The sequence below is a fragment of the Hemicordylus capensis genome, chromosome 2 (assembly GCF_027244095.1).
Source record: "Hemicordylus capensis ecotype Gifberg chromosome 2, rHemCap1.1.pri, whole genome shotgun sequence".
In the NCBI taxonomy this organism is placed as follows: domain Eukaryota; kingdom Metazoa; phylum Chordata; class Lepidosauria; order Squamata; family Cordylidae; genus Hemicordylus; species Hemicordylus capensis.
The window spans coordinates 255,278,214-255,298,830 of NC_069658.1; the positions used below are offsets into that span (position 1 = coordinate 255,278,214).

Genomic DNA, 20,617 nt, shown 5'->3' on the forward strand with positions numbered 1-20,617 from the left:
AAAAGTTTGGATATACGCATATTAATAAGCCGGTTGGATATGCAGATGGCCCCTGTTATCTGTGGTCCTGGCACCCGCAGTTTCACATTTCCACAGTCAAACCATGTGTACCCAATCTCATTATTTGCAGATAGAAAGAGGGTTAAAATTCACCTATATCTGGATCTTAGGTGGCCAGCAGTTCCCAGGTGGCTGAAAATGAACTCAGGTCATTTCCAGCCCCATTTTACTGACAGGAGCCATTTTGTGGCTCTTAATTTTTTTTTAAAAAAACTACCCCCATGATTTTTCATAGGAAAAGTGCAGACTTGAGGGTTTGGGTGTATATTGCTGGACAGAGCAATGCACAGTTTGTTATTTCTCTAATTTCTGCCTTTTAAACATGCTCTTTGACTTTTCTTTCTTTCTTTCTTTCTTTCTTTTTTTTTTGAGACTCAGAGGAATCAAACTCCTCAATTCCCATTGCCTCAAGGTCTTGTTATATGCAGTTTCATTATCTGTGGAAATTGGCAGGAATGGAACCCCAGCAGAGAATGAGGGCCACCTGTATTGGTATTTATATTTCTAAGAATGAGGAAGATTTATATAAAAATAATTACTTAAAGGTTATTCTGAAAATGAAGCAATCTATTGTGAAATGGAAGAAATTAAATACGTCCTTTTCTGCCAGATTGGATATTGGAAAAATAATGTTACTCCCAAAGATTGATTTCTTATTTCAAATGTTGCCAATGCACATTGATTCAGTTAATTTGAAAAATTGGCAGCAGCTAATATTAACGTTTGAAAATAAGAGATCAAATCCAAAGGAGGAAATTATGCAGGATGATAAAAATAGCAGTGTTTGGAATGATGTAACATTAAATTGTATTATGAAACAAGTACATTAGAGTGGATTATGGAATGGACTGATATAAATCATAAACCAGGTGTATATATTGAACAAAGTTATGCATAATTAATATTCAGGTGTTATTATGGATGAAATGTAAAGAATGCCCCTCCCAAGGCCTCGTGCAGCAGAGAGGGTGATTAGTCCCAACCCCGCCTCTACACAAGCCCTAGAAGACTGCCTATTGGTGGGCTTAAATTGAAGGGGTGGGGCTTAAACTATGCTGCTCCCCACCCCAAATTTTCAGTTGGAGCTGGGCTTTCGTAGCAGGAGGAGCTCTTGAACGGCTCCTCCTGAATCGAGCGGCAGGAGTGGGTTTGCGGGTGGCCTTCATGGCCTCAAAGGCGGTTGCAGTGATGGCAATAATGGCAGCGGCGATAACAGCGGTGGCGATAACAGCAGCGGCAATAGCGGTGGCGGCAGTTGGCCATCCCGGGCCTGACCTTCTCTCGGGGCAGAGGGAGTGTGGTGGCAGCGCAGCAGCACCTGGGTTCAGGGCTTCGGCCCGCCTTTTTCTGTGGGCATTTGCGGGCCTTTATGGGGGGTGCTTAATCATCCTGGGGGGGGGCGCTAACCCTGTGTGGGGGGTGGCCCAGGTGGGCCCGGGGCCTGGCCCACAGCTAGGGGCAAGGGTGGGGCCCTTGTTATTGGGACCATCTGTGTGGCTGGGTCTGTCCTGGTTTAGGGGCTTTGGGGTTTTTTCTCCCCCCACCACAGCTGGCTACTTTTAGTGGGTTGGGTTTGGCATTTAGGGGCCTTTTGCTGGGGACTGCACCTGCTGTTTTGGTTGAGGCCTTTGGGTGAGGTGGTTCAGCTTGGCCTCACACTACAGCCTGGAGAGTTTTTTCAATCGACTTCTCAGCCTGTCTGTTGGAGACATGCCCTCAATGAAGGCCCGGGTTAAGTCTGGTGGCCGGCCTTAATTAGGCCCCCATGCCAACCTGCACCACAACCTTCTTCCTCGGATGAGGATGACGCCGATATGGTGCAAATTAGAGGCCTAATTCAATGGATGGAGGCCCTCAAGCGTGCTAAAAAGACTCCTTCAGATAAGGGAGCTGGTCCATCTGGCATGCCAGCGCAGCCTGGTAAGCGCACCAGAGGGGCGGTTAAGGCACAATTACTGAAGTCTTTGTCCGACAAGTTAGCAGCTCTGGAAGGTGGAGCTGCGCCTGTTGGCCCTGTTGTTGAGGAGGATCCTACGTGCACAGAACCGGGCAGCTTGCCTCAGCCTGCACCATTAGATGTAGCAACGCCCAGCCCATCTACACCAGTGGATGCTAGTGGTGGAAGCAGTTTGGCACGTAAGTGTGGTGTGATAACCTGACAATAACTGTGAAGGCACTGGCCCGTGGCCAGCTTATCCCTGGCCGATGCTTTCTTTGGGGGGTTGGGGCACCCCTTGCTGGGCCCCACTTGCACACACATGCCAAGGGTGGGCTCTCCCTGGTTTTTGTGCAGCTACATCTAGTACACAGGGGATAGCTGAAGAAGTTTGGAGGGGGTCAGTGGCTCCTGATACACCAGCTATGGTAAGTTCTTTGGGTGGGCAGGGGTTTTATCCAATGGGGGTGCTGCCCTCCCCCCAGCATGCACCTTATGGTGCTGTTGGTCTTCCCCTGGGGGACCATCTGTTGCCCACCACCAAGGAGAAGATTTTACGGGGGGAATATGTGGACATGTTTAGTCTTCTGTTCTGAGAGAGCCCAAAGCTAAACATACAGAAGGGGAATCGTGTAAGGACCACGAGGCTACCAAACGGAAGCCTGTGGAAAAGACATGGAATAACTGGCTGTCTGGTATACCATATACATGGGGGTTATTTTGCAGGCACAGCCGGCTAGGGGCCTGGCGCTAGTTAAATATCTGGACATTGTGCATAGGGCAGTGTCCGACTTTGTCAGATCTGCCTGGCACTGCTACAATGGAAATTTTTGAATGTGTGCAGCGTTGGACCTCTCATTGTCATGGGATGTTCCCTTGCAGGAGTCATGGCTCCTCATAATGTCCCCGTCATGCCCTGTTGAGGGAGAAAGGTCTGACAGTGGCCATCTGCTGTCTCAGCCTTCGGTCTCTTCGGCCCAGTCCAGTGGGGGCCAGCAGTGGGTTCAACTCCACCTGCTCTGCTGGGAATTCAGCAAAGTGGGGTGACGTGCAAGGATACCCTGTAAGTTCAGACATGCCTGCGGGCTATGTGGTGCCAGGCCCCCAAGCTCAACCTGTCCCAGGGCAAAGGGGTGGGGTTCTGTCCCCAGGAACAGACAAGGGAACAAAAGGAAGGGCAATCCCCCTCCACCTCCTGCGGGGAAAGGGCCCCAGCCCAATTAAGTTGCCTGTGTTGTTGTCTTGGTTGCAGGACTATCCAGACCGGGGGGCGGCCATGTTCATAGGTAGGGGTTTTGTTGATGTTTTCAGGATACCATCGGAATCTGAGAGAGTGGCCTTTATGGTGAGGAATTTGAAGTCTGTAGAGGGCATGGAAGAGGTGGTTATGAGAAAAATAGGCAAGGAGGTAGTGGCAGGTAGGGTTCTAGGCCCTTTCGACACTCCTCTGTTTCCCAACCTGAGGGTGTACCCTCTTGGGGTTGTTCCTAAGAATGCCCCAGGAGAGTTCCTCCTTATTCACCACCTCTCTTACCCACAGGGGTCCTCGGCTAATGATGGTATTCCCGACAGTTTGTGTTCTGTGCGGTACACCTCCTTTGATGAAGTGGTGAAGGTGGTCTGCGCCTGTGGGGTTGGTGCCCTTTTGGCAAAATGCAACATAAAATTGGCCTTTCTCCTCTTGCCGGTACATCCTGCAGATTTTGATCTTTTGGGTTTTTCTTTTGGCGGCAAGTATTACTTTGACAGGGCCTTCCCCATGGGACGTTCAGTTTCTTGTGTGGCATTTGAGGCTTTCAGCACCTTTTTGGAGTGGGCCATGAGGCTGCAGTCTACGGCTCATTTTTTGGATGATTTTCTTTTTGTAGGAAGGGTGGCATCTCCGGAATGCCAGCGCTTCTTGACCTGTGTTGTACAGATGACCCAGGAGCTAGGGGTTCCCCTGGCGAGGGACAAGGCCAGCCACCTAATTGTCATTTTTGGGCGCTTTTCAGCCAAGTGAGGTGCTTTCGCACCTGCTAACTGGGCAAAGAGGCACCTTTTACCGTGGTGGTTCTCTTTGAATGTGAATGTGAGCCCTTTGGGGACAGGGATCGATCTTATATAAGTGTGTGGAAAATTGTACAGTATTATGTTTATTGAATATTGTCAAGATAAGGCACATTCCTCACAAGATATTGGGTAGTTCCTCACATTTCCCTCACAAAATACTAGATTAGGGGTGTGTGTGTGAGAGAGAGGGGGGGGGGAGGGAGGGAGGTGGGGAGAGAGAATTGTTTTAGGATTGTATGCAAAGTTGTATGTGGATAAGAGAGAATTCTGGGAGATAATTCTTGCCACTCAGTTCAGCCTTGCTGCTCTGCTTCCTCACTAACCCAAAGAACTCAACAGAGCAACTCCTGTTTGTCTTCCAAACATGTTTTCTCCACCTATGCACCTGCACATACACCAACAAAGTTGACTGATTCTTTCCTTATAATTATCAAAATCATGGTGATTTACTTTTTTCCACACCAAAACTCAAGGGATACCATGTTTGAGAGCAATAGCAGAAACATCATAATCAAGAACAACTTGTGGTACTTTCTTGTCCCAAGCCAGAAAAGGCTGGTACATAGAGGCCTCCTCCCCAGGCACTGAGAGCCTGGGCTGAGATTTAGCCACTGTGTCCATGTGTGCGGTTTCATATTAGAGCTAGTCAAGTCACTGGAGCCGTGTTCTTGTAAGAATATTTAGCTTCAGGTCCTATTTGCAGCTGGATCTGCTTATCCACTCAGGGTGTGAGTGTGACTATAGGAGAGATATTGAGGATGAAACTGCTGTTGTTGTTGCTAATTCTTTTGCTGCTGCCCCATGCTCTCTGTGGGACACTGAAGGCAAAATGCCCATTAAGTGTGCTAAGTGATCCAGGACAGGTAGCTAATCATTACAAGCCAGGAGACTACGTAATTAGTGGGGTCACATCTACCACAAATATTATACTTAAGCCATACGTTTTCTTCAAGCCTCCTACATCATATTATACTGCGTAAGTCAAGAGTGAAGCTATAATTGAGTGGGTGGGTTCAAAGAATCCAGGCCCCTGAGCTCCTGAAGTCCTTCCAGCTCCACCCCTCCCTATCTTCTTCATTATCTCCCTCACTCCAAAGAGCTGCCGGAGAAAGGGGTGAACTTGGGCCCCCTCTCCCACTACGCCCCTGGTGTAAGTAATAATGTGGTGATGAATTGATTGCAAAGCTCTTTTTGAATCTGCCTTATTGTTTCAGCTTCATTGATTCTGTTTTGCTTTATTTATTTTGATACAGAAGTGTTCATACAGTTCCCACTGGTGTGAGGACAGGGGTGTTATTTTATTTTATTTATTTATTTGATTTCTATACTGCCCTTCCAAAAATGGCCAAGGGTGGTTTACATAGAGAAACAATAAATAAATATATGAAGATGCATCCCTGTCCCCAAAGGGCTCACAATCTAAAACGAAACATAAGATAGACACCAGCAACAGTGACTGGAGGTACTGTGCTGGGGGTGGATAGGGCCAGTTACCCTCCTACTGCTAAATAAAAGAGAATCACCACGTTATGTGTATTTGCCAGTGTGAAATGTTGGAGGGCATGCAGGTTAGCTTCTCCAGTACATATATGAAATCATTTCTGGGAGGGAAGTGTCAGAATTAGTTTCTCAGAACATTTCCCATTAAAAATATTGTGTGAGAGAACACTTTCCAACTAGAACTGTACAGTAGATTTTCCTCCTCCATTACAGTGTCAGAAGGAAGAGTAGGATTCCAAAAGCAAATTGGAAATCTATACAAGGAATAGACAACCAGAAACTGGGGAGCTCAACCCAGCCTCCAAGGAACACAGGAATATAGGAAGCTGCCTTCTACCAAATCAGACCATTGGTCCATCTTGCTCAGTACACAGAATGGCAGCAGCTTTTCCCAGGTTGTGGGCTCCCAGGAGTCTCTCTCAGCCCTATCCTGGAGATGCCAGGGAGGGAACTTGGAACCCTCTGCATGCAAGCATGCAGGTGTTCTTCCCAGAGTGGCCACATCCTCTGAGGATAAATTATTACAGTGTTAAGACATGTGCTAACACATTCAAATGCATAGCATGGTGGACCCTGCTTAGCAATGGGGACAAATAATGCTTGCTACCACAGGATGGGCTCTCCTCTGTTGTACATACAAACACACACACATCACTACTACTACTACTACTACTACTACTACTACTACTACTACTATAATACTGGTTTCTAGAAGAATAAGAATTAGATGTTTCCATTTCCCTGAAAGGGCTCACAATATGAAAATAAAGACAAGGTAAACAACAGCCACTGTGCTTGGGTTCAATTATAGTTCTGGTGGCTCTCCTTAATAGAAAGAGAGAAACACCACTTTGAAAACTCTGTAAGGTATATCTGTCCTCCTGGTTTTGTTTTTGAAAGGCAAATGGCTCTTCTGCCTGCAGCAAAGTATTTTTCCCATGCATATGCACTTGCACACCACAATGTCTGGAGTAGCTATTGCTCTTCAGCCCTTATAGAGCCTGGTAAGAGTAAACACCACCTATCAATATTGCCTAGAAAGGTTCTTATACAAAAAGAAGCAGAAACTTGATTTGTTTTCATTGAATGGAAGATCAAGGCATGACATGTATATTCTGTTACAGCTTTAAGGGCGTGCATTTCTGGCACCTCCTGCCCTTCTTGTTCGCCATTCAAGAGATCAACCAGAATCCTCTACTCTTACCCAACATCACTCTTGGTTACAACATCTATGAGAATTATTTCAATGCAAGAATGACATATGATGCCACGATAGACTTGCTGTCCTCTGGTAGGAATGTTCCAAACTACATCTGTGGAAAAAGCAATTGCTTGGTGGCTGTTCTCGAAGGGGCTGACTCAGAAATCTCCAGTCAGATTTCAACCTTGTTGAGCATCTACAAAACGCCACAGGTATGAATCAGGGCTGTTGGTGATCATGGACAAAGCTCCACCTCATTCCACTTTGCAGACACTTCATGAAATTCAAGACAGGCATGAAAAAGTGAGGCCAGAGATAGATGATAGTTTTTTTATAAGAACTGAAAATGGTTTGGGAATGGTTTGACTTTCCATGGTGCATGCATCCATATACCCATCCCTTTTGTGCCACTGTCATCTCTGCACAAAGGTTCTGGGGAAAACAGAAACTCCTCTACTGACCAGAGGGTGAAGGTGAGAAGAGTGTGCACATCATGATCAGTGAACCTTCCTTTGAAGCGCCTTTAATCTGTGGGTGAAAATATCTCACTATCAATCAATCTTTATTACGGTCACAGACCAGCATATATTAATAATGATAATGATAATAATAATAATGATAATGATAATAAACTTTATTTATATAGCTGACTCTAACAAATGTTTCCTGGGTGACTCACTATCATCAGTTTCTATTGTTGGTGACATTCCCCCCCACCCCAATGAAAAGATGTAATGTAAAATTTCCTTTCCTCCAAGAATAAAGCAGCAAAGATTACTACTTCTAAAAAGGGAAGGGAAGGAATATTAGTGCTATGCAGCATGGAAAATAGAGGACAACACCCATGTAGGATCCTTTGGGGCTTCAAAAGTTATACAGTGGATGCATATGTCAATTAGAAATGTGATCTGAGCCTCGTTCACATGAGTTGCATTCACAAAATTCTTTATCCCTTTCATTTGGAAGATAAATTCTCTGAGCATAATTCAGATGTCTAACATGGTAGTCCAGAACAAATTAGGTGTATGGGATGAGAGGATTGTGGAGAAAGGACAGATGGAGGTTCTTTGGTCCGTAACCAGAATGCAAGCTGAACATTATGAAAAAGGTCAAAAAGTACACAAATATATTTGAATCCAAGTAAGATCTGTCAGTTTTAATTGGCAGATGTCTGCTTCCCACAAACCTTATAGCTGCCTCATGTAGAGTAAGTGGATACTTTATCTCTGGTGTCCTTGTTGCTGACAACTGTGTCACGAAGTGTGATGGATAGTAAACAGGGGTTTCCTGCCCTGAAACTGTCTCTAAGTACTTTGCTTCCTTCAGCCATAGAAATAAGTAACAGCTGAAGTTTGTCTTTGACAAACAAGAGAATTGTAGCCAAGGCCACCAGTCTCACTCTTGGAGGAGGCACAGTGGACTTTAGAGGGAAGGGGAGATAGCAAAATTGGCCCCTCCCTCTCATGTGATAATGCAGGGTTAGTCCAGATGTTAGCCACTATTACACTAGCAGAGTTCTAGTCTAGATGTCAGCCATTATGTAGACTATTTATATACCGCTTTTCAAACAAAATGTTATCAAAGTTGTTTACATAGCAAAATAAATGAAGAGATGCTTTTCTGTCCTGAAAGGTTTCACAGTCTCAAAGGGATCAGACATAACCCAAGTCATAACCCAAGAAGCTTTGTTGAGATTCTTGGCAGAAATAACCAACATTTTATTTTTTCAATTTTATTTTATTTATTGATTAGATTTTTATACCGCCTCACTCAGATAGCTCCAGGTGGTTCACACATAAGAAATTAAAATAAATAAATAAGTCATAAAAATAAAGCCAGTTTAAAATCATTTCAGTGCTCACTAAAAGGTAGGCTAAAATGGGTTTTTAGGACTCTTTTAAAGGCTACTAAAAAGCTTCTAATATTCATAGGGAGCGCCATACAAAATATCCATACATATATAGTTCATAAAACATTTGAATTTTGCTTGTAAGGAACTATTGGATGAAACTATTATTTGTCCATGATATCTTTTCTGCAACGGATGTCAAGTAAGAGCAAAAACAGCACAATTTTAGCAGAGGTTAATCTAGCAGGGAAAAACTGATCCAGAAACATAAAACCCAGTTCCTAACACTCTACTGCAACGCTGTGTGCCAAGGAACACCATCTCTGAAACATTGGAGAGGTGTCTGCATCTCCTCCTCAGCCAAGACATGGGTGTCATCAGGGTAGCATTTAACCTCATCCAGTAGTGTCGCTAAGCAGTATTCCCTCTAACAGGGATTCCCAGATATTGTTGACTACAACTCCCATAACCCCCAAGCAAAAGCCATTGCAACTGGCGATTCTGGGAATTGTAGTCAACAACATCTGGGAATCCCTGTTAGAGGGAACATTGTCCCTAAGGGTACTCCTTGACTTTCTCCTATAGATTTGAATGGTTGCTGTTTGCTCATATAAGGAAAGGGAACAGATGTTGTTGGATGTAGTTGTAGTGAGGGAAATATATGGACCCTGCCTCCACATACACTTCCTCCATCATAATGGAAGATATTCTGCAAATTAGTAATGATTTTAGCTAAAGAAATATCTGAGTTGTTTCCTGAAAACAAACAAAACAAATCACCACTATCTTCCTTTCCCTACTAGGTCAGTTATAGTTCTGTTGATGGTGCTCTAACAGATAAAACTCAATTTCCTTTTTTCTACCGTCTGGTCCCCAAACAAGAGCTTCCTTACCTAGGGATTGTTAAGCTACTCCTGCATTTCAAGTGGACATGGATAGGCCTCCTTGCTCCAGACAGTGACCATGGACAAAGGTTCTTGAGGACTTTCATGCCTGTGATAATAAGGAATGGTCTTTGTGTCGCCTTTTCAGAAAAAATTCCAAGGATGGATAGGGTCAAACGAAACATTGTTGACAAGTTTTCAATTCTAGTACAGAGGCAAGCCAATGTTATTGTTTATCACATAGATACTGGGGCTGCATATATTCTAGCAGGACTAATGAAAGGAGCTGAAAATACTGAAAGTGAAATTCTTGGGAAAGTTTGGATTGCAACAATTTTGGAGGACCTCAGCTTCAGATTTTTTTACAGACTAGCTGATATCCAGCACATCCATGGTTCTTTCTCCTTCTCAATCCACACACAAGAAGGGACACAATATGACAATTTTGCCCCATTGTTATCGGCCATCATGGAGTATGGAGAGAAAGCATTTCATTGTTTATATTCGAAACCTCTATTGTCTGTGAAAGGCAAGCTAAGATGCACTCAGAGAGAGGCACTGGAGACCTTGCCCCAGGATGTAGCTGAAAGCATTTTGTCTCAGGACAGCTACAGTATTTACAATACTGTCCAGGCTGTGGCACGTACTCTCAATGATGCCTACTCATCCAGACGGAGTCACAGAATGATGACAGACAGGCTGGGACAGCAAATTGCAGAACCTTGGAAGGTATTTACCTTTGATTCAAAGACATTATCAAATGTATTGTTGTAGTCAAAATTTGAACATTTCTGAGGCAAACCCCAGTCATGAGAGTCACTACCCACCTACCCCTCATTAAGTTTGGCTTGGCCTCTTAAGGTGTAGTGGATTCTTATCATCATTGCAGGATTTATCTTTGAGATCTTTGTGTGGGCTGCAGCCCATCCTTTTGGCTCTGTCACTGGAGACAGACTGTTTAATTGTTAATTGTTAATTTATTTTAATGATGTTTATTTTGTTGTAAACCACCCTGAACCATTTTTGGAAGGGTGGTATATAAATCAAATCAAACAAACAAACAAATAAATAATAAATTGAAATACTTTAAGGCTATTCACACAACAGGGAGGCAGGCAGGGCTGGCAGGTGGGGGGAAGCCTGCTCAAAATGTGGGAACATACATAGGAATATAGGAAGCTGCCATATACTGAGTCAGATCATTGGTCTATCTAGCTCAGTAATTTCTACACAGACTGGCCTTCCTCCCCAGACCTTCCCCCCAGATGATCCTGCAGCTTTAGTGGGAGTGTGGACCACGCTCCCACACAATCCACACTGCTACATGCAGCATGGATCTTCAGAGCCATGTATCCGACAATGCACCCTGTGATGAATACAATGCATGTGGATTCTTTAGTGAGTAGAGGCTCGTGGTTCCATTTGAATCAAGCTTTATTTATTTACGACATGCTGAGCCCCTCTCACCCAAGTAATTCAGTAGAAGGGGGAGGAGCCCAGAACAAATGAATCTCAGGGTTTATAAGGGCAATCACAGTAATTTATGCATAAGCCTAAGCTTGTAAAGTCCTCCAATCAACATATGATTAGTCCTTCAATGCACCAATCCCGTTACAGTCAACAGTTTGCATTGCCCTTGACTAATTGAGCGTGCCAGTCAGACCAGTCTCATCAACCAATCAACACCAGTTGAAACTGGCCTGGAAGTTTCCTGGAAGTTTGGTTTCTCACTTAGGCAGTTAGGATTGCTCTCTGCTTCATTAAGGGATACCACTGTGGGAAAGATACCCTAGGTGCCCATCTTTTTGTGTGCTCAGGCTGCAAGTAGCCCAAGCACATACATGATCTAGGTGCCCTTAATCTTGGCTAATGGCCAGGCTCCAAAGTGTGTTTAGGTGGGCAGGCAGCCTCGGGATCCACACAAATCCTGGAGCTGCACTTGAGTAGCCTAATCCAGGCTGGGCTGCCCATGGGCGGAACTGGGGTGGGGCAGCCAGGGCACATGCCCTAGGCGCCACTGAGGGGAGGGCACCACACCAGTACCTGCCACCCCCACCCCCCACCTGCCCAGCCCCAGGGCCCCTCAGCCACTTGCCATCCTGCTTGCCTTCTGCGACGCCTATGATCGGCCCCTGCGGGACCTGCAAACTGCAGAGCAGCTCTTCTCTCCCCGCCTCTCAGCTGATCGGCAGATGGGCGGGCTTACAGAGAGGCCTCCATGTAGGCCCCCCTGAAGCCTGAACTCGGCAGGCACCAAGGAAGCCAGGAAGAAGAGGGCAGGTAGAGTTCTCTGCAGCAGCAGACCCTCTGCCCAGACCATCCAGCACAGCTTTTGCCAGGTAGACTGTGAATTCCTTTTTGTGGTTTACCCCCACCCCATATATATGGATCTGCTTGCCATAGGGCTTTGATATGGGGGGTGGCGAGACTGAGAAGTCTGAATATTTAATTTAAAACAGAGTGGAAACTTTGCTGGCTTTAAAAAGAAAAACTATCTAAAAAGCCCTATAAGTGGTTTGTTTCATGGAAGAAAATTACAAAAACTTCTGGAAAAATATTATATTAATTTATTCATTCATTCATTCATTTATTCATAAATGCACTTATGTTCAAGTTGTTTTGCAACCCAGAAGCTCTGAGTGAGAACTGTGAAGCATGTGTTGTGCTTTTGTTTTATTTTATTTTATTTTTCTTATGTGTTAACTGCTCCCCAATAACTTGCATGGACTTCAGGGTAAATCTTGCCAACTTGTGAATGCAGCTCCTCCATTCCAGAGGAGATGTGTGTTATAGGGCTTTAAAAGCCTCGTGTGAAAAACCTCCTGGAATCAAACTTTACTAAATTTGTTCAGAATTCTGAGAAAACAAACATAGGCTCGCCCTGCATGGTTGAAAGTCTCCTTTGCTAATCTGCAGCGAGGGGGCCATTTTAATAATTAGTGTTTCTAGTGTGTTCTAGGCATTAAAAGTAGCACAAATATATAGTGCTCAATGTATATCACTGCATATTGTGACGTGTGCGTGTGTGTGTTCAGTGAAATGTATTTCCAGGCAGCATACTTATTTTGAAATATCAGACTTAAATCCTTGAGAGCCTGGGGTGTGTGGACGCCCTGGACTTTGAGGGGCTGGGGGCCCATTTTAAAATCTTGTCTCTGGGCCCATTCCAACCTTGCTATGTCCCTGGCAGAATAGATACATATGTATTGATCACTACACATGGGTTTCTGCACAACACCTGCACAGAAGAAACTCCCATGTAGAAAATGTGTCTCTTGTAAATTGACCTTGAATTTTCCATCCATGACTGGGATATCTGAGAGTTAGAGTCAATAATAAAAGAACAGCACACTGCTTGTGACAGGAAGGAGCAAATTACAATGATTTCTTAGTCTGGCAGGGGCTGGTTTTGGCCCCGGCAGAACTTGGCTGTCTGCTCCTGTTGCAAATGCCTCTGTCTAGTGTGGCAAACTAATGTATCCCCCTCCCTCCTGGTGTCAAAGTAAGCACTAGTGTGGTGAATGCACATATACCCCATCATGAGCCAACAGTCATCACAAGACAAAGGCTGGCAGGAATCATTCACTGGTTTATAGATTCTCCCCCCTCCCCCCACCACCTTCTTCTTCCCCTATTTTGCTAGTGGTTATTTGGGCAGGTGATCCTCTAGGACAAAGTCATGTTTTTTAAAAAGCATGAGATGAGACAGAGAAAATGACACTTGGAATCCTCACATAACTCCTGACTGTTGTTCTAAGTCTTTAACAGAGATGGCTCATGTTTTCAGGTTTTGATCAACAACCATGTCTAGATGGTACAGTGTTCCTTTTAAAAGGGATTTCCAGATATTGTTTACTACAAGTCCCATCATTCCTGTTTGGACAGGGGCGCAATTTCACTGCTTGCCCTAGGTGATATTTTCCCCAGATACGCCTCTGGGGCTGCCCCAGCCTGGGTTAGGCTGCTTGTGGGAACAGCTGTTTTGTCTTTTTGAGAAGTTGCTTAGGCAGGAGAACTGTCACTGGCTGTCACTACTATAAAAATGAACGGCCTTTGCTAGGTCCCCTGCTCCCTCTACCCAATCCCCTGCTTGATCTGAGGGAGCTTATACGGCAATGGAGGGTAGCAGAGGCATATCTAGGGAAAATAGCGCCTAGGGCAAGCACTGAAATTGACCCCCCATCCAATCTGACACCCATCTTTCAGATAACTTTAACATAGTTAAAGGGGTACCCAACCTGTGGCACTCCAGATGTTGCTGAATGACAACTCCCATCATCCCAGCCACAACAACTGTAGCTGGGGATGATGGGAGTTGTAGTTCAGCAACATCTGGAGTGCCACAGGTTGGGAACCCCTGCTCTAGTTGAAGGGCTTCCCAAATGAAGGGCAAAGAAATTAGCTTCTAAGCCCATTTGAACCCCTACAGTCCTTGTTTTACAAGTTAGGAACTGTGGACGCCCTTCTGGCTGCTGCATATCAGAGGGACCACTGAAGTATACAATCCTTTCTAAAAGGGAGAAAGCTGGGAAGGTCCAAGAACTGTTGCACTCATGCTGCCTACCAGTCTCCTAGGATTCTTTATAAGCACTTGAAACCAACTAAGCAATTTTTTTCAAACATCAGACTTGAAGCAACGTGGGGGAAGGAGGGGCGGGCGGAACAAACACACACACACACAGGGCTAAGGGAGGAGCGCAACTGGGGAAGCAGCATGGAGGAAGGGGGGAACCAGCCAACACACACACACACACACACACACACACACACACACGCAGGGCTTAGGAAGGAGCCCAACCCTCCTCCAACAGTAAATAATAATAAAATAAATAAGGAAGGTGAAGGGGAAGCAGCGTGGAGGAAGGCGGGGGGGAACCAACAAACACACACACATACATGCAGGGCTTAGGAAGGAGCACAACAACACTAAATAATAGTAAAATAAATAAGGAAGGCGATGGGGAAGCAGCGTGGAGGAGGGGGGGAACCATCCTGGCACCGGAGTTAAGGGCCCTTGTACCCTTAATTTGGCTCTAAAGTGCAGTTAGGTGGGCGGGCAGCGTTGGGATCCACACAGATCCTGGTGCTGCACTTGAGTAGCCTAACCCAGGCTGGGCTGCCCCAGCCTGGGTTAGGCTGCTCGTGGGAACAGCCGTTTTGTCTTTTTGAGAAGTTGCTTAGGCAGGAGAACTGTCACTGGAAATGGATGGTCTTTGCTAGGTCCCCTGCTCCCTCTAACCAATTCCCTGCTTGATCTGAGGGATCTTATATGGCAATGGAGGGTGGGTGTCAGGATATTTTTGGATTGTCAGGATGAATGTGGAACCACAACCATACCACAACCATTATGAGTATGTATACAAGCATAGGATATTTGATCTCCAAATGGGCAAGACTGAGATATACAACATGTTTCTCATCCTAAATGTTTTCTATGTCATTCTAGCTTCATCCGTTCCTGAGACGTCTCCAGTTTTACAATATTAGCAATAAAAGCATTTACTTTGATGAGAACGGGGTCCTGTCAGCTGATTTTGATATTATGAATGCTGTGGCATTTCCCAACAAGTCCATTGCTAGAGTGAAAGTTGGGAGCCTAGAAAGACAGGCCTCCTCAGAGATCAAGTTAACCATTGACCAGAATGCCATTGTGTGGCCCAGGTGGTTTAACCAGGTGGGGAAACTCTTGATTTCACTTTATCCTCTTTGATAACATTTGTTGGCCTCTAACCATTGGTTTTGTGTTATACTTGATACGTCAAAGAGCAGGTCTCTATTCAGGAAATGTGCAGCCTAATTACAAAGAAAATGAATAGAGTAAAAGGAGAGGAATGTACAACAGTGAGACACATGTTCAGAGAGTGGAAGCAGCATCAGTGGCTGATTCTGATAATATCAGTCTAGCCAGAGCCATGGCTGGATGGACTCAAGTCAAGACATGGGAAGCACTGTCCGTAGCTCAGAGATTCTCTAGCTTGAGAACAGTAGCGGCCGATTCATATGCTGATGGGGGGGGGGGTGCGCCAGCAACGAGAGGCACCTTTAAGCATAAGTTAGTAGGTGCTTATCTCCACTCTGGCTACACCTGCAAGCTGCTCCAAGCAGCAGTGCACTGCCCAGCACTTCTTGTGGTGGGATCATCTCTGTCACTCACCTGGCCACAGGCAGAGGATCGGCTCCATAGAAGCCAAGTGAGTGACAGAGCCAATCCCCACTGCAGGGAGAGCTGGAAGGCGCATTGCTGCTCAGAGCAGCATGCAGGTGCTGCCAGAGCGGAGGTATGCAGCTACTAATTTATGCTTAATGGTGCCTCTTGCCACCGCCCGCTACTGCTCGAGAGCGATCAGTTCAACTGATAGCTGAAGAAACTGAGGTCTGACGTTTCAGGCAGCAGAAGGGACACTTTGTCCCACACTATGAAACATGAACATGTACCAGGGCCAGAGTATAACAATCCTTGAAATGGGCGTAGATAATAACAATTACTACTGCTGCTACTGCTACTACATCATCATCATCATCAATTGTTCTCTGGGCAGCTCAGAAGAATAGAAGTATCTAATTAAAACACATAACACAAAACAAATTACAATACAAATACAAAATACAGTGCAAAACATTTCACAATGTTTTTTTTTTTTAAAAAAATCAGTATTGAAAAGCCTGAATGAATAAAAAGGTCTTCACCTGGCATCTAAAAGAGCAATGTAACAATACCAGGTGAGCATCACTATGGAGGCTATTCCATAACAGGTGCCACCACCAAGAAGGCCTTCCAAGAAGGACCCACTGAGAAGATGTAGCAGCACAGCATTAGTTTGATCCTGCCAAGGTAGCAAGTTGGCAGCATAGGAAGTCTGAGGACTTGACAATCAGGTAACTGTACCTCCCAGTAATATGCTAGTAAGGAATGCTATTATCATATGGAAAACTATTTTCTGTTGATACAAAGGCAGGATTTTTTTTGGTACTGATAAGCAACAACCACAATGGATTTAATTGAAAAATAGTTTCTGAGTTACCTCTTTCTATTTCATCCTTTATTTTCTTCCAGAATGTCTTAGCATATCCACATGTCCAGCAAATATGTCAATAACTTCCTATTTCTATTTGACATTTCCATCATCTATTGTTCATTATATTATACCTTTAATATAATGCTGTAGTGTATATATGGGTATCATATACCATGGAGACGTAACTTTAAAATAGTTTTTCTTTTTGCTGACACACAATTATTTCGAGAAATTATTTCCCCCAATGATTTTTATGGGAAATTACGTCCAGATACCGAAACATACTTCTGCGTATAAAAGTTACCAGGTCCCCCAATGTTTTGAGCTCAGATTATCCCTGATTTTCACTTTTTCTCCCTCACAATAAGAATCCAACAAATTCTGTGCAATTTAGGTAAACAATGGCCAACATCCAGCTACCAAGCTGTGCATGTAGTTTCATGCCTGCCAAAGTTTAGCAGCATGGAAACTCATGAGGGGCAGACAGTTTCTGCCAATCTTCATAAGAACAGCCCTTCTGGATCAGGCCCAAGGCCCATCTAGTCCAGCATCCTGTTTCACACAGTGGCCCACCAGATGCCACTCGAAGCCTACAGAAAAGAGCTGAGGGCATGAATTCTCTTCTGCTGTTTCTACCCTGCAACTGGTACTCAGAGGCATCCTGCCTCTGAAGCTGGAGGTGACCTATAGCCCTCCAACTAGTAGCCACTGATAGACTTCCCCTCCATGAAGTTATCCAAATCCCTCTTAAAGGTATCTTAAAGATGCCTCTGAGTACCAGTTGCAGGGGAGTAATAGCAGGAGAGAGGGCATGCCCTCAACTCCTGCCTGTGGCTTCCAGCGGCATCTGGTGGGCCACTGTGTGAAACAGGATGCTGGACTAGATGGGCCTTGGGCCTGATCCAGCAGGGCTGTTCTTATGTTATGTTCTTTGTTGGCTGTCACCACATCTTGTGGCAGAGAATTCTATAGGTTGATTATGCATTGTGTGAAAAATACTTCCTTTTAATAGTCCTAAATGTCTTGGCAATCAGTTTCATGGGATGACCCATCATTCTAGTGTTATGCGAGAGGGAGAAAAATTTCTCACTATCAACTTTGTCCACACCATGCACATGGGCAGATTAGCCTCTTTCCCACCCACCGGCAAAAAGTCTTTTGCTGCCCCTTTACCTTAAAAAACAAACCAACTGTTGTGCGGTGGCAGCAGTAGGCTGCAGGAAGTGAGGGGAGGAGGGGAAACTTTCCCCCTTTGCAGCTGCTGCAGTGAGGGGGGTGGGGTGAGGAGAAAGTCCACCACTATTGCATTGTCAAAAAACCTGCTGTGTGGCGACAGCAATAACTGAACGGGGGAGCGAGGAGGGGAGAGTTCCCCCTTACCTAAATATTTAACCAGGGAGGGTGGGATGGGGTGTGGCAGTGGTGGCGGCTGCAGTTGCAGGGATGGTGGTGGGGTGAGGAGGACAGTGTTTCCCCTGTTACCAGGATGGGAGGCGGTGAGCCCCTTCCAGCTAACGTCCCTCCTCCCAAGTGACTGCATGGGCGTCTTGCCTCTCTGCTTCCTCCACATGGAGGAAGGCTGGAAATGGGCTGCTTGGCAGAGGCCCCTCCTTTCCTCCCACCTGCTCCTCAAATTTTGCGATCACAGGCAAATGCTTACACTGCCTCTCCTTTAATCTGCCACTGACCATGCATGATTTTATAGACCTCTATCATGTCACCCCTCGGTTATTTTTTTTTCTAATCTAAAAAGCCCCAGGTGTTGTAGCCTTGCCTTGTAAAGAAGGTGCTCTAGGCCCCTGATCATCTTGGCTGCCCTCTTCTGCACCTTTTCCAGTTCTACAATGTCCTTCTTTAGATGTGGCAACCAGAATTGTATGCAGTACTCCAAGTGCGGCCACACCATGGTTTTGTATAAGGGCATTATAATATTAGCAGTTTTATTTTTCAGTCCCCTTCCTAATGATCCCTAGCATGGAATTGACCTTTTGCACAGCTGCCACACATTGGAGTCAACACTTTCAATGAGCTGTCCACCACGACCCCAAGATCCCTCTCCTGGTCAGTCACTGACAGCTCAAATCCCATCAGTGTATATGTGAAGTTGTAGGTTTTTGCCCCAATATACAAGAAGCTACACTTAACAACACTCAACCACATTTGCCATTTTGCATGTGTAATATTTCTTGGTGACTGCTGTGATGAGCTCCATGTCTGGCCTTGAGTCTAACTTGTGCTTCACTCACTGCTCTGGTCTGCTATGAAATCTGCATTGCAAGGTGTGCTCATTCAAGTTGCTCTAGTTGTGCTTATGGCTATGCTTGTTGCTAAGTAAGGGTGCTGCTGTGGCAGTTGTTGCAATGCTAGGAAGTAACAGAAGAAGTCATAACTGTGTGTGAGAGAGCAACTTGTGCCAGTGATGTTACTTGTGCCAGTGGATTCTGGGTCAGTGAGTCTTTTTTGGACATTTTTGGACTGTCTTTGAAATGTGTGTTCTGTGTTGGGAGGGACAGGTTCCCTTCTACTGTGTGCTTCTGCAGTGTTTTTCAAGGCAGGGTTGCAAAATTGTGCACTCTGCTTGTTCCAGCCATAGGAAACAATGGGGGACATCCAATTGTTCCCCATGGGTAGCTCCTCGGCACACCAAAGTGGGTTGGGTGGTATGGCATTATGGATGCTACCTAACTTCCAACCCACAAGAGAAAAGGGCAAACGGGTGATTTTTATCAATTGTTTTACCTTTCCGCATGCATGTATGATAGCTGAGCCTCCCTCCCTATGGGTTTTTGGGGGGAAAGGTGAAGAAATTATTAAAAATTGCCCACTCACCCCTTTCTTTTGTGCGTTGGGTGGTCAGTAGCATCCATCATGCCCTATCACCCAACCTACTTTGGTGTCCCTAGGAGTTACCCATGGGGAACAATGGGGTATTTTGACTCCCCCATTATTCCCTATGGCCGAAACATTTGAAACATTTCGACTCTGTTTCATTGAAACAGCCAGCTCTGATGCTGTTTCAATGAAACATTTTGAGCATTTTGCATTTTGTTTCAAGCTCAAAGCAAAATGCAAAATCCATTTTGTGCATACCATTAGTTCTTCATTCACCTCACTTCTTAATTGTCCTTTTTTCCTTTCCTTATTGTTGCATCAAGTCTTCAGTCTTTCCCTTTTCTGCCCTGCCCTTGAATTTTAGAGCAGAAAATGCACCAAAGTGATGTCTCTTCCTTGTAGCTATGTGTCATAATTACTGCCTTCAAAAATGGAGGCCTGGCACCATTTGCTGATAAAACCAGGCTTATAACTAGAGGTCCCTTTTCCAGCTCTAGGACTCCCTTCCACAGACAAAACCTCTGAACACATTGTGCTCAATGCTTCTTTTCCTTATGCTTAGACCCTGCCTCATTCCCGATGTACAGAAAGCTGCCGCCCTGGATACGTCAAGGTGATGAAAGAAGGAGAGCCAGTTTGCTGCTATGATTGTGCTCCATGCAAGGGAGGGACCATCTCAACTCAGGAAGGTAGGCGACAATAGAGGAAAGGGGTGCCTATTAAGAATTGGGCACAGTAGTACAGGTGTACAGTAAGTAGTACATATGCTGGTAACCTCCATATTTGACTACTGCAGTGCACTCTATGTGGGGCTACCTTTGTATGTCATTTGGAAACTGCAGTTGGTGAAAATGTGGCAGTCAGGTTGCTCTCCAGGTCATCTCACAGAGACCATATTACTCCTATATTAAAAGAATCTACACTGGCTAGGCTACCAATATGTTTCTGGGCAAAATACAAGGTGCTGGTTATAACCTATGAAGCCCTAAAGAGCTTAGGCCCAGGGTATTTCAGAGATCATATTTTTCACTATTATTTATTATTATTATTGATTCGATTTCTGTACCGCCCTTCCAAAAATGGCTCAGGGCAGTTTACACAGAGAAATAACAAACACTGTGAACCCCATTGTCCATTGAGATAATCCAGAGAGATCTGTCTGCAGCTGCCACCAGCTCATTTGGTGATTACTCAGGGACAGACCATACCTGTTGCTACCCCAAGATTTTAGAATGCACTCTCTGCTGAAGTAAGAGCCTCCTCATCTCTGACAGCTCTTAAAAATTC

General features: G+C 45.1%; 1 protein-coding gene across 12 annotated transcripts in view; it reads left to right on the forward strand.

Annotated features, from left to right (window-relative positions):
- Window positions 1-20,617, forward strand: part of LOC128342369 (vomeronasal type-2 receptor 26-like) — a 99,358-nt gene that overhangs the window by 35,778 nt on the left and 42,963 nt on the right. For 9 of the 12 annotated variants that reach the window (XR_008314941.1, XR_008314942.1, XR_008314943.1 and 6 more), the window contains exons 1-5: window positions 2,062-2,196; window positions 6,673-6,961; window positions 9,402-10,211; window positions 14,929-15,156; window positions 19,893-20,019. Coding sequence is in view for 9 of the 12 variants with exons in the window: in XM_053289594.1 (XP_053145569.1) it covers window positions 6,803-6,961; window positions 9,402-10,211; window positions 14,929-15,156; window positions 19,893-20,019 (1,324 nt within the window). In the remaining 3 variants the exon portion in view is untranslated. Of the gene's footprint in view, window positions 1-2,061; window positions 2,197-6,672; window positions 6,962-9,401; window positions 10,212-14,928; window positions 15,157-19,892; window positions 20,020-20,617 lie in introns of those variants that run through there. The other 3 variants (XM_053289596.1, XM_053289601.1, XM_053289598.1) reach the window with 2 other exon arrangements.